Source organism: Cydia fagiglandana, chromosome 3 (genome assembly GCF_963556715.1).
Source record: "Cydia fagiglandana chromosome 3, ilCydFagi1.1, whole genome shotgun sequence".
Taxonomy (NCBI): Eukaryota; Metazoa; Arthropoda; class Insecta; order Lepidoptera; family Tortricidae; genus Cydia; species Cydia fagiglandana.
In genome coordinates, this window is record NC_085934.1 from 4,518,852 (window position 1) to 4,533,122 (window position 14,271).

General features: G+C 39.6%; 1 protein-coding gene across 1 annotated transcript; it reads right to left on the reverse strand.

Annotated features, from left to right (window-relative positions):
* Positions 1–8,579: 8,579 nt before the first annotated feature.
* On the reverse strand, positions 8,580–14,173 carry LOC134679879 (uncharacterized). Its single transcript, XM_063538788.1, has 5 exons — positions 13,644–14,173; positions 12,997–13,260; positions 12,757–12,906; positions 10,166–10,292; positions 8,580–9,430 (listed from the first exon to the last, which is right to left on the reverse strand). Exons 1-5 carry the CDS (start codon positions 14,156–14,158, stop codon positions 9,302–9,304), a joined length of 1,185 nt encoding a protein of 394 aa, XP_063394858.1. The 5' UTR covers positions 14,159–14,173; the 3' UTR covers positions 8,580–9,301.
* Between the last annotated feature and the right edge of the window lie 98 nt (positions 14,174–14,271).

A 14,271-nucleotide genomic window follows, 5' to 3' on the forward strand; every position in this document is an offset into this window, starting at 1 on the left:
GATTAAAATATACAAGGTCTTACCGTCTAAGACCTACAAGGATAAACTTACAAAACTAACCTAACTAAACGAACCTACTAAACTACCGCCACCTGGTGAAGGCCCAGCTTGCTGCGACTGCGTTGGCTGCGGCAGTCTTCAGTGGCGGCCTTGATAACGGTGACCTGACGGGACGTAGGTCGGGTCAGAAGATGGCCGAGCTAAACGGTGGGGTCGTCATTTCATCGGTGTTTGACATCACTACGATAACCGGCAAGGTCACATCACTAGAGGTGGTCGTCCATCTTAGATTGGTTTTACGCGAGAGCGTCCTCGCATATTATTTTCAGATCTATACTCTCATATTGTGATTCCCTAATAAATCTTGTTAATAAGTGGTGCTCTGGTGTTTTTACTCTTACAGTAGCTACATGCATTATAGGTACACAAAAAGAACATTCTTCATTCATTTTTTTCTTAGCATTGTGCATTACACACACATACATTCAAGCCACTTTCCCGGACATACTCATAAATTAGGCCTCTGCAAACGTCACCGGTAAACGCATGCGATATATACTTATTTAGGGCAGGTGGTCGCCCGTATACCGTTAGCGGGGGCCAGCTATCCATAAAATCTAAATCACAAACACCCCAAAAACACTAATCACTCACCAAATCACATCATAACACACTATACATGAAGTGGGGGAGGTTTTAGTCCGTAGGCGGCTGGGCACCATTCCCAGCTGAGTCGGACATAACCGTCGGCCCGGGCCGGCGGTATACATGAGTATTTCCTCCCTCACCGGAAAAAAAAAAAAGCATGCGATTTGCGATAGGTACTTTGCGGTCTTTGCAGACACTAATTTCGTAATGTAAATCCCGCTTAAAGAGACTTGAAGAAACTTTCATAGGGACCATCATTTGCCACGAGAGTTAAGTAGCTATTTCAATAATGTCTTGAGAATTAACGAAAAGAACAGAGAACACATTTCACACATACAAAAAGACTAAACTTCATTTGTCACGAGTCACGCTCACACGACACCATCCCTCGTTCATCTCCTACATTGTTAAATGGATATAAATAGGCAATTTTTATCTCGTCTTGTGACGAGGGTTGGATTCGTTAGTTGAAAGATCAATCTACAACTTTTGTTCTAATCGTCATTAATTAGGTAATCTTTTAATTGTAATTAAGGGCTTTGTTTTTTCGATTGACCCTATCTGTAGTATCTATTGAAATGCGAATGTACTACAGAGGTGTGCGCCGATGACAAAATCATCGGCGCCCGAGGATGTTTAGATCGGCGGCGGCGGCGTGACTGGCGTGAAATCGGCGTGATAATAATATAAATTTTGCAGATACTTAAAAATGTGACGATATACATCCTCAATTGAAATCTTCCTAGTACAGGGTGGCCAACTTAGAGGTATACAACTTTTTTTTGCCGCCATTTTATTTTGGCGGTAAATATGACAGTTATTGCATGAAAATTAGTTTGTGTAGATACGGCAAATTTATTATGGAGCGTTTTACGACGGAACAACGTGTTTTAATAATTAAAACGCAATAGAAACATTAAAAATAACGTTTCCCGGTCGATTAATTTCGAGAAACGGTGACATTGACTGGCCCCTAAGATCGCCTGATTTAACAGCTCCTGACTTTTTTCTTTGGGGCTTTCTAAAGGGACGTGTCTATGCTAATAGGCCAACGAACCTTCAGCAATTAAAACAAAATATTCGAAACACTGTCGCTGAGATAACGCCAGAAATGTGTGAAAAAGTGATGAAAAACGCGATGAAAAGGATTCGCATCTGCCATGCTGCTAGAGGTGGACATTTGTCTGACATTATTTTCCATGTGTAATTGCTGACCCTACATATTATATTTAACAAGGAATACTTAATATTTTTTATATTTTATAGAATAAAATTTCAAAAATAAAGTGTATACCTCTTATTTGGCCACCCTGTATATAAAAGCCACCCCCTACTAGCGTCTTCTGAGCGTCGGCGTCTAGTCAACTCTATGGCTGCTGCTCGACGCAACGTTGGCGCCACTGCGCAGCGACGCCATTTTCCATAGCCCTGACAAGACGCGACGCTCAAAAGACGCTAGTGTGGTGGCCTTAAAACTTGTACTTGTCCATTATAATTTGTACCTATTGTTAAAACAGTTTTTGGTAAAAAATTGAAATTTTTCCGTAATGGCTCCTCTACACGATGGGCCAATGCCGACCACTCCAAGGGACTCATTTATGCGTTAGAGGGAGCAAGTTATATTGCTATCTCATTCTACCGCATGGCTGCGTCCCTTGGAGTGGCCGGCGTTGGCCCATCGTGTAGAGGAACCATAAAGGACCCTTTACGTACTTACATGGAGCATAAGCACGTACCCTTTTGGCATGGAACCATGGAATGCCACATATGTATTATGTATTACCTGGTTATCGCAGAGTAGGTAAGTATACAAAAAAAAACCGGGCAAGTGCGAGTCGGACTCGCGCACGAAGGGTTCCGTACCATAATGAAAAAAAAAAACGGAAAAAAATTGCAAAAAAAAACGGTCACCCAATCACCCATCCAAGTACTGACCACGCCCGACGTTGCTTAACTTTGGTCAAAAATCACGTTTGTTGTATGGGAGCCCCATTTAAATCTTTATTTTATTCTGTTCTTAGTATTTGTTGATACAGCGGCAACAGAAATACATCTTCTGTGAAAATTTCAACTGTCTAGCTATCACGGTTCGTGAGATACAGCCTGGTGACAGACAGACGGACGGGCGGACGGACGGACAGCGAAGTCTTAGTAATAGGGTCCCGTTTTACCTTTTGGGTACGGAACCCTAAAAAAAACCGGGCAAGTGCGAGTCGGACTCGCGCACGAAGGGTTCCGTTCCGTACCTACCATAATGCAAAAAAAAAAAGCAAAAAGAAAACGGTCACCCCGGTCACGGGAAGTACTGACCCCTCCCGACGTTGCTTAACTTTGGTCAAAAATCACGTTTGTTGTATGGGAGCCCCATTTAAATCTTTATTTTATTCTGTTTTTAGTATTTGTTGTTATAGCGGCAACAGAAATACATCATCTGTGAAAATTTCAACTGTCTAGCTATCACGGTTCGTGAGATACAGCCTGGTGACAGACGGACGGACGGACGGACGGACGGACAGCGAAGTCTTAGTAATAGGGTCCCGTTTTACCCTTTGGGTACGGAACCCTAAAAAGGTTGTCTGGAAGAGATCGCTTACAGCGATAAGACCGCCTGTTGCTACCATTATTTACACTGTAAATCTGTTATTGTATTTTTCTTTGTGGTGCAATAAAGTGTATTTACTTACTTACAAATAACCTTCCTTCGTCAGTCGTGTACAAAAAACAATTTCAAAATTTGACACATACTTAATTATTTTTCGTGAGCAGGTACAACTCCGTACGGCGAAAGCGCCATGTATGCACACGATCCGAATAGAAATCAATTACCCGCCCCACCGATTCAATTAGTTTTACAAGTCACTTCCTATGGCCCCTACGTTTGCTGTCTAGACGAATCTCGTTAAATTTTGTAAACGTAAAAAAAAAGCTAAGGTCGTTTCGGTCAAGTTTTATCCCATGCGCCTACCTACTCTTAAAATACAAATAATATAATACATATAGCTTAAATTCGAATATAATACGAGTATAATGAGTCGTGTTCATACGCATACTACCACGGAAATCATTAAGAGTCCTTACTCCTACAGACGAGCGTATTTTGCAAAATGCTTCCTTTTTCATTCAAGATTACGACGTAACTATTAGAAGAAAAGAATCATTTGGTACATGAATGATTACAATTCAACTCACCATATCTTGTACGAGGGCCTGACATGCTTGAAAGTCGAACTTTCATTTAAAAAAATTGATAAAATACCTTCCGAGTTTTCTTCATTTTTTTGGTGAAAACAGGGTTACATTACATTTTTTTTATCGCAAATAGGACTTATATTTTGCCACAAAAAAATAATTTTATCAAACTATAACTTTATGTTTACTCATAAAAAAAAAATCATAACTATAGGACCTACCTTGCCGTAAATCTATATTTTTTTAAAAGACCTATAAATCACGCTGCAGCGACGCCGCGCGATCATTCTCCGCCGAGCGCGCTTAGGGGACGGACGTGTGCTCGTCCGTCAGGCGCTCGTTGCTTCGTAAACATCGAGCGAGTTCCGAGAAGTGTTGTATACTATGATTAGAAAATCTTGATCCTAGGGAGTACATTTTTTACACCATATTTAATTTTAACAACCGACTCTCGCTTATGTGATAGATTTTCAGTGTTACTTGAATTCTGGTTAGGGTTTGCATTTTTATTATACCCGGACGACCTGGATGATGTCCAGGACGTCCAGGTTCTCATGATGGAGTTAGGAATTGGTCACCGAACTCCTAATCTACTCATCATAACTCCATCATGTTTGGGCTCCATAGATTTGCCTTGACGAACACCACGGATCTAGATGAGGTCCAGGTTCTCATGATGGAGTCAGGAGTTGGTCACCAGAACTCCTAATCTACTCATTATCACTCCATCGTGTTTGGGTTCATTAGATTTGCCCTGACGAGCATCATCTATCTAGATGAGGTCCAGGGTCATGAGACCCTTCTGGTGACCAACTCCTGACTCCATCATGAGATGGTCACCAGAAGTCCTAATCTACTCATCATAAGTCCATCGTGTTTGGGCTCAATAGATTTGCCCCGACGAGCACCATCGATCTAGATGAAGTCCAAGTTCTCATGATGGAGTCAGGAGTTGGTCATCAGAAATCCTAATCTACCCATTATCACTCCATGGTGTTTGGGCTCATTAGATTTGCCCTGACGAGCACCATCTATCTAGATGAGGTCCAGGGTCATGAGACCCTTCTGGTGACCAACTCCTGACTCCATCATGAGATGGTCACCAGAAGTCCTAATCTACTCATCATAAGTCCATCGTGTTTGGGCTCAATAGATTTGCCCCGACGAGCACCATCGATCTAGATGAAGTCCAAGTTCTCATGATGGAGTCAGGAGTTGGTCATCAGAAATCCTAATCTACCCATTATCACTCCATGGTGTTTGGGCTCATTAGATTTGCCCTGACGAGCACCATCTATCTAGATGAGGTCCAGAGTCACGAGACCCTTCTGGTGACTAACTCCTGACTCCATTAATGAGATGGAGTCAGGAGTTGGTCACCAGAAGTCCTTATCTACTCATTATGACTCCATCGTGTTTGGAATCAATAGATTTGCCCCGACAAGCACCTCAACGATCTAGATGAAGTCCAGGTTCTCATGATGGAGTCAGGAGTTGGTCACCAGAACTCCTAACCTACTCATCATAACTCCATCGTGTTTGGGCTCAATAGATTTGCCTTGACGAGCACTATCGACCTAGATGCGGTTGATAGATTATTAAATATTATTATTATTATTTTATATACTTACAAATAAAGCTTCATTTGCTTCCCACCCACAAGGATCAAGTAAACCTTATAAATTAACTTCGTACTAAATAAAAACGGAGATACTTACTTCTATTTTAGACATCAAAGCGAACTTCAGAGTGTTCAGTAGTTGTTACATTGTTAGTACTCTCGAATTTATTGTTATTATACAGGGTGGCCAAAAAATAAGTACTTTTTCGTTGCTGGCAAGAAAATGGTTGCTAAAAAAATGTATCCTCCAACAGAAAATAGACTAGCCAAAATCTATGAAACAGTCAAATTTTTTTTTGCCATTTCGGGGTTGGTCCCATAGTAAAAGTTGCTCAGTATAATCCCTAAACCTCCCTGGCAACGGGAATGCACTTATTTTTGGGTACCCTGTATATGCATACAGGTATATATTATTATTTATTTATGGTTGCTAAAAAAATGTACCCTCCCGTAGAAAATGGACTAGCCAAAATCTATGAAGCAGTCAAATTTTTTTTGCCATTTCGGGGTTGGTCCCATAGTATAAGCTGCTCAGTATAATCCCTAAACCTCCCTGGCAATGGGAATGCACTTATTTTTGGGTACCCTGTATATGCATACACACTACTATTTACTATAATCATACTATTATTTAATATAATCTTATCTTTAAAACATTTAATTATTCAACTTCCTCGGTGAACTGACAATAAGTTACTTGACTTCATGGATGAACTTTTCACAATAATTCCATGACATAGGTAAACAATCATTATTATTTACTCGTCGTTGGTTATATATTATCTCAACACATACACTCTATTGACTACTACCATGCTTATAAAATAAAATAAAGAGTGCCAATATAACGTTTAAATAATTTTACTTGCAAATTAAATTGAAAAGTATCAAAATTATTCTCTTCTACCTTGAAACGCGCATAGCTTTGCCGGCGCTCGCGTACCGAGCGCTAACGCCATCTATCGAGTGTTATTTCGCAAAATCGGTGAACGCTCTAAGGAATAAGGGCTCTTAACGAGAAAACACGATTAACCTTATTTCTGTGCCTACTAGCCTCTTATTAAATATGTAGTTCTTTATTAATAAGATTTCAAAGCTCGCTTAAAATTTACTATATATAATAATATGTATTTAAGTACTCTAAATAAAGCATAATAAAGCATTTTATTATTATTATTATGTCTGTCTTTTACAAATTCTCGGGACCATGGGGTCCCGGGCATTTGGAAGGCGTACGTGGGGCCGAAGCCAACACGTAGAGGCCCCTTGTAATAAGACAATTTACTCTAAATGTAATGTGACACCAACCGACGATTATCCCTGTTTGCACTATAGTAGTGCACCCAAGGACAAGCCCCGGTTAGTGTAGGACTATTGCAAGAAAAGGTACAAAAAGAAACCGGGCTGGGCTATTGCGTTGAGTTGTTAGTGGGCTAGTAACCGGGACTATGGAGGAGACTATGGCACCTGCCCTGCTCATATGTTAAAAAAAACATGAAAAAATGGGCCAGGTGGTGACTCGCCAACTCACAACATGGGTCCCCGAAAACGGCCGCTCGCACGGAGCGACAAGGGGACAACATCACGTGAGCGGCTCAGGGCGTGGAGAGGTGTGCACCGCTTTCTACCCAGTGGCTGTAAGCAGCCACTGTGCCAACTCGCGTCTTAGGCATGTTTCACTTCCGCCCTGCGAGCATATAGCTCTGACACCCCACTCTGGACGGCCGGTTAAGGCAAGCCAGAGGTGAGAGTCCTGCGGCCCCTGCTCAGTGTTCACTCCAGCCGGCCAATGAAGGCAAGCTGAAGAGAGGGGCCTGACCGACTCTCGGGGGTATGGGACCCAAGGGACGTCACTTCCCATTCAGCTCGCCACAAGCTGCCCTGGGGGTTTATTATTATTATTATTACTCTGTTCTGTAAGTCTGTAGGTATTAAGCTTAAGGGTTGGGTGTTAGGAGACCATACGGTGAGTAATGACCGCATTTTTCCTTTCCCAAGCTCTGTGGTCGCAGACTAAAATATTACTCGTACCTATCGTGTCTAGGTAGGTATATAAGGTTTTTTGATGTAATGTGAAACCAAGTCGTTTATTTTAGCCAGTGCCACCGTGTTGAAACCGTATCGATTGTGTGAACTATTTAATGATCGATGAAATTACTCTAGTTGTCGGTCAGGGCTTCCCGCCCGACTGACTCATCATCATCATCATCATCATTTCAGCCTATATGTATACGTCCCACTGCTGAGCACAGGCCTCCTCTCATGCGCGAGAGGGCTTGGGCTAAAGTCCCCACGCTAGCCCAATGCGGATTGGGGACTTCACATACACCTTTGAATTTCTTCGCAAATGTATGCAGGTTTCCTCACGATGTTTTCCTTCACCGAAAAGCTAGTGGTAAATATCAAATGATATTTCGTACATAAGTTCCGAAAAACTCATTGGTACGAGCCAGGATTTGAACCCGCGACCTATGGATTGAAAGTCAGACGTCATATCCACTCGGCCACCACTGCTTCATGACTGACTCATGGTCATATCATAAACAAAAATATCGTTTCTCAGACTTTTAATACTGTAAGTATATGTAGGAGTGTGATGACGTATATTTATATTTCCACACTGTCGCTTGCAAATCCCTAGTCGGTGCAGAGTTATATTGGACGGACGACGGACTCTACTATTAATTACATTTTTCCAATCATTTTGTGCTAATAAGAGCGCCATCTGTCTTCCCCATTGTACAATAAAACGACGATTTATAAACCGCCTTTTTAACGCCATCTTGTGTCTACTAGGATGACTAGTAAGGCACATGATAGTGCGACCAACTACTTTGATTGATGGCTAAAAATGTTTAGCACGGTTTGTCAAAGTTCCGCTACTGCTCAATAGATGGCGCTGTAATCAACGTTATGCTGTAGCTAATTACGTAGCCACGCAAGGAAAGATTCGGCGAATATTCGTGATGGCATCTTTCATTCCTTGGATAGCGAGTGACGCCATATCGCCGCACCCTAACATTGATTACTTTTTTGGTCCTATATTTCCTGACATTGCAGTGTGTGGCAATGTCTAAGAAACAAGTTTTTAATAATTATTACTAACAATAAAACCACAATAGCAGATTTAAGAATTATGTAATTGCGTTATCTTTCCATACGAACTACTGCTAAACAAAATAAAAGCATAAAATAAGTAACATCCTTCAACATAATTGTAAAACCTTTTAGTTATTGCAACATTACGTTACAATGTCCAAAGGTCTAAGACATGAGTTGTAACCTAGATCTATAGCAACCACTGATTTATAATGACATTCCACTATTATTATTAAAATTTGAAATTGATAACACTATTTAAAAAGTATGTATAAAATGCTAAATGCATACATATTCATTTCTGTTCATGCTAACCTTTTGTTTTGAACCATAAAAGAAAATCCACCAACAGTAAGTCAACAGTGTCGCAAAAGGGTAACATAGAAACAGAAATCACAATTGATTATATTTCGCATGCATTTTAGTTAATATAGTAATTATAAATCAGTGGTTTACAGTTTTACACATAACACGACATAGCCATGTACAGATGTAGTGCGTAATTATTTTCCATCGTTTTTTCACGGAAACTTACGAACGTGTCTTGCTATTTCAGTCAGTCTCAGCACTGAGCTCGACTGAAGTAGCAAGAAAAATACGAACGTCTCCGAGAAAATACGATGGTAAACAATCATGCACTACATCAGTATACAGGTGAGCCAGTAATCATTTTCCCAAGAGTTGTTAGTGCTAGTCATGTCTCTAAGAGTTGTCTGCCTTCCGAGACGCCTCACCACAGACAGTTTATTCTTTCACCTCAGCCATCTGCTCCTTGTGACGGCGGATGGCATCTTCGTGGCGCTTGATCTGCTCCTGGTGGAACGCAATCTCCTTGTTCAAGTGCCCTTTCAGGTTGGCGAGTTGTTCCTTTTGCTGGAAATAAGTAATTGCAAAATTAGTCGAGAGAATATTATGTAATTTGTCTAGTAGTTATAGGCGTTATATAAGTATAGGGGGCAGCATAGGAGCCGTCAGATTTTTGGTGCAGGGCGTAAATGTGTCGTTTATGTTTCCGATGTAGCCCACAAGATGGCAGAGCCTATGTTATGCTACTATGCACAAGGAAACATACTGACGAGAAAGGTAGATGTAGCACTTGCTTTGGCAATGTACATGTGCACGTGTTTCCGATCCAGCATGCACGGTCCATATGCATCTAGAAATCCATCTTAGAGATAAGTTCACCTTTGTATAACACATTTATGTTTTATCTGATGTAATCAATATTCCTTTCTTTTTCTTACATTTATTGACAAGACAACACTCCTATGTGATCATGGAGATTTGTGTATCCTCCATACACAAATTGTTTTTGAGTTATTGACATTTTATAAGTATTTATATTGTTTTATCATACCAAATATCTCTTAAGTCAGTATGGATATTATGATTAATATTGCTTCTATTGATTTGAGAGCTTGTCTCTTTCATTTTCAACTGCATGGTGATAAAAACTGATATTTGTGTTATCATTTGGTCAACCATAAACCTACTGTTGACAGTGGTGACTACTATGACAGTAATGTTAGGTTTTTCTTGACCAGATGAAATAAACAATGTAAAACACTAACAACAAAACAGTTTAACTGAAACAAACTGGATAACTACCTTCTTGTAGAAGTATTCATCCTCCCGAGCAGCCTCCATCTTGCCAAAGGCACCTCCGGCTTCACGGATGGCACCACCGCCACCGCCACCCTTGCCAGCACCAGATCCGGGTTCTCCAGAGTACATTCTGGAATACAGAAATGGTTTTATATGAATTTTATTGATGACTAAATTGTTTTCAGGAGACTGATGCTTTTTCTGTGCAATTAATTATATATCTTGGTGTGCCCTGTTTGCTAAATAAATGTATAAGTCTGAGTTTAGGAAGTTACTGGTCACTAATAAGTTTTTTTTATTTATGAATGCAAGGCATGAGAGTAGACTAGCCAAATAAGTCCTGTTTTCCACGGGTGCAGATTCAGCCTATTAAAAATTATCTTACCGTCACTTGCACCATCCCACTACATAACCAGTTAACCCCGGGTGAGTGAAATGGTGCGATGGCGCTTAGAAAAGTACATTTTCTAATATAGTAACAAAATACAATCTCTTGTTCATAATGTGTTTGATTTCATAAAAATTAACACTAATTTCATCATGCACAGCCTACTAGATAAAGAAAAATGTTCTGTTCTTTTGTTTATGAGTCAATAGATTCAATCTCTTGTAAATTATTATCATACGTCGGACTCCAGCGGGCATTTTCGTGGCATGTCAGAATGATAGGTAAGGTTCGCAAATCAATCAATTCACTTTCGAGTATTTGTACTTAGTATTTATACAACAACACAACAAAGGCCTTTCAGTCTTTTGCAGACTATACAAACAGTGTCAGGCAGGGCGACAACGTTTTTCATGGCTGTATAGGCCAATACGGGAGCGGCAACCACGACCGCAAAACTGGCAGGTGTAGTGTGCCCGTGGCGAACAGATATCGGGCATATGACGCTTGGCTCGCCTATTGGCGAGAGTCTTAAACCAAGCCTCATCGTGGATTTTGCGACCGTCGAACACCAGTTTGCGCCACTTATCTCTGTCCTCGGCAAGCTCCTCCCATTTATGAACTGGGATGTTGAAGGAGTGCATGTCTCGCTTGGCGCAATCCCTATACCGTAGCATCGGCCGACCGATACTTCTTTTGGCATCAGCAACGGCGCCAAGCAAAACACGCCGCGGCAAACGAGAAGGTTGCATTCGATACACATGCCCCAGCCAGCGTAAGCGTCTCTGCTTTAGCAGCGCAAAGAGGCTGGGCAGCTGTGCAATCTCAAGAACCCTCTCGTTTGTGACCCTATCCTTCCAAGATATGCCCAATATGTTCCGGATGCAGCGCATGTGGAAAGTGTTGAGACGACGACGTTCGTAGTATTTATAATGTAACAAATAAAGCAAATCTTTCTATTGATTAGACGGCACTCTACCAACAAATATAAGTATGAACAACAGTCATAATGATGTCATGTCAGCTATTTATTTGTTTTTTAAGTGGCCACTTCAGTGGGCTATCAGTCATCACTTCAAAGAGTATTTACACATTAAAGATGAATAAATGATAACGGGTAACTAATTTAACTAACTATGTTACAAATACTAGGTACATTATAATACTCGTAAGTTAAGATTTTTTTGTAAACCTTACCTTGCCCTCAAACTGCCCCCTATAGTCCGACGTTTGATTATTATCAATAATGATCAGCAGCAAAATTAAAGAAAGAAATAATTAATTAACACTATTTGGCACACACCTGTGTTAGTCGTAAACTTCAAACTGCGTATGCCAAACTGCGTATGTCTATTGAATGGAGCCAAATTGGCAAGACTGATTGATTGACTTTCTAGAAAGTGTTTACTGTTTACCGACACTAGCAAGTACGATTGAATTGATGAATAATCTGGGGCTGCAGTGGATGCGCTGACAGAAATAAACAACAAACTCAACTGACCTTTCAGTGACAACGACAAAGTACTGAGGTTATTTTTATATCTGACAAAGATGGCAAACAAATAAATGATATCATCGACGCGTAATCAACTTGTATAGAGTTCGCTCGATCTCGAGAACTATCATATAAATTATGGCTTTAATCGATAATATTGGTGCGAAATGGACGTGGTTTTAATTGTTGATGGACGATTGCGTAACCTGCGGCAGCTACGCACCCCGGCACCCGACACCGGCATAAAAAACTTACCTTACTCTTAAGATGGCTGGCAAAAGTGAAGTTCTGGTTTTAGCAACGAAGCTCATGATTAATTACAAAATATAAATCGATAAAATGCAAAATATAAACGCTTTTTCAATATTCTTAGGCTACAAGTGCAAGTGTGCAAAAATGACAGCTTGACTGACAGTTATATTTGATCATAGAGTCCATAGCATAGACAACGATTGTTGCAGGAACACGTTTTACGAATTGACAAAAAATATTTTAAGGAACAAAAACCCCATTAATTATTGCAACAAATAAAACTAATTGCTAATTTTTATATTAATAACCATACAAAACAATATATTAACTTTATTATTTGAATGTTTCACACGGCATAATTAACATAAATGATTGCCTTTGCCACTTCACTTGACACAGAGAAGTAACGATTACGCGCCAATATACAAATTCCAAAGTATCAGTACAAAATTGATAACTTACGACATTTCTTGTTTCTTGACCCACAAAACATGTTTTAATCTTTGCTCAGCAGTAATTTTATTCAGTTCTGCCGTCTCTCTCATTGCTCTGACCACCTGTCTTTCTTCTTTCAGCGACTCTATCTTAAGAGCTTTTTCCTCCTCTGTGTATCTGAAAGCATAAACAAAGGAAATATTAAAATTATCTTAAGAACTGGAAATTATTTATTAAAAACAGAATTATTTCTAATATGATTCTTACTTGAAATATTCTTTATTAAGAAATGTTAAGTCTTGCATTGAAATGTCAGTCATAGAGGCTGTGTGTTTTACTTCAATCAGTTTTTCTTCATTACAAATTCTGGATTCATCAATTACCAGTTCATTGAGATCATTGTTATCTGAGCTAGAGGAACCGGTCACATCAAATTGATTTAAGGAATTCAGGTTGTTTTCATTTACCACTTGAACATCCATATTGGTAGAGCTGTTGTTAAAATTAATGCATTCTGGTTGAATATTTTCCCTGAAATTGAAAGTTGCAGTTAATTAATGTTACAGGTATGAATCATGATGTAGCTTTTATTAACCTTTTTACTAAAAAGTTCAACCTAAGTTTATATCCAAAATGTCATTTTACTAATTCCTTTGTTTATGTGGTGACAAAAAATATCTCATTAAGTTGATGTTTAGAAAGATGATGATGATGTTCAGTGCTTATTAATAAATTTAAGTAGGTTACACTTAATGTGTTAATGTAGAGATACCTATTAGGAAAAGTTATGTTACCTCAGTTACCTGTGAAACAATTTATTATTATTCACAGTTAAGCACATAAGTAGGTATAGTATAAAAGCCTCAGTGGTATAAACTCCTAAAGATAGTTAACAATTGTTGTTATGTACTTACTCCTCAATGCGTTCAGCCTTTATTTCCACATCAGTGGTTAGTGTACTATCATGCTCACTCACATTTTTCAATACACCATCTTTCAATAACTCTAGAATTTCACACACTTCCAAAGACAGCTTCGTGTACTTGTGTAATTCAGGTCCATTTAATGCGATTTCTTCGCGGGCGATTCTTTTCATGTTTTGCCACTGTGTCTTAACTTTCTTTGTAGAACTGCCTATAAACTTATCTCCAAACTTAATTGCAAGCTCGCGAAGTATCGCATTCCAAGCCACATCCTTTTCTTCTGAATAATTAGGTCCATTGTTACTCTTCGTTACGACGACTTCTTTTCGCTCTCTAATTAATTCAAGCAAATGTTGTTTTTCCTGAAGCGACCAATTTGGAGTCCTTGACCGGCGATTAGTAATTTTCCCCATTTCTCTTGATATCTCTCGCGGATCGTGGTTGATTTTTTGCAACGTTTTATTACAAACGATGCACTCAACGTCTAAAACGATAGGTTTCCACATTTAAAAACAAATGAGTGAAAAAAGTTGAATGCTTTGACAAGCGACGGACAGGAACGCCGCTAATTGAATACTGTTTAAAAACCTACTTTTACATTTTATAAAAGGTTCCATCG

Bases quoted from the DNA above. Each gene is read 5' to 3' on its own strand.
- LOC134679879 (XM_063538788.1), bottom strand. From the start codon at position 14,158: ATGTGGAAACCTATCGTTTTAGACGTTGAGTGCATCGTTTGTAATAAA. The intron at 12,907-12,996 runs GTAAGAATCATA...TTATGCTTTCAG, and splicing joins CTTAATAAAGAATATTTCAA to ATACACAGAGGAGGAAAAAG. The intron at 10,293-12,756 runs GTAAGTTATCAA...TCTGTATTCCAG, and splicing joins GTCAAGAAACAAGAAATGTC to AATGTACTCTGGAGAACCCG.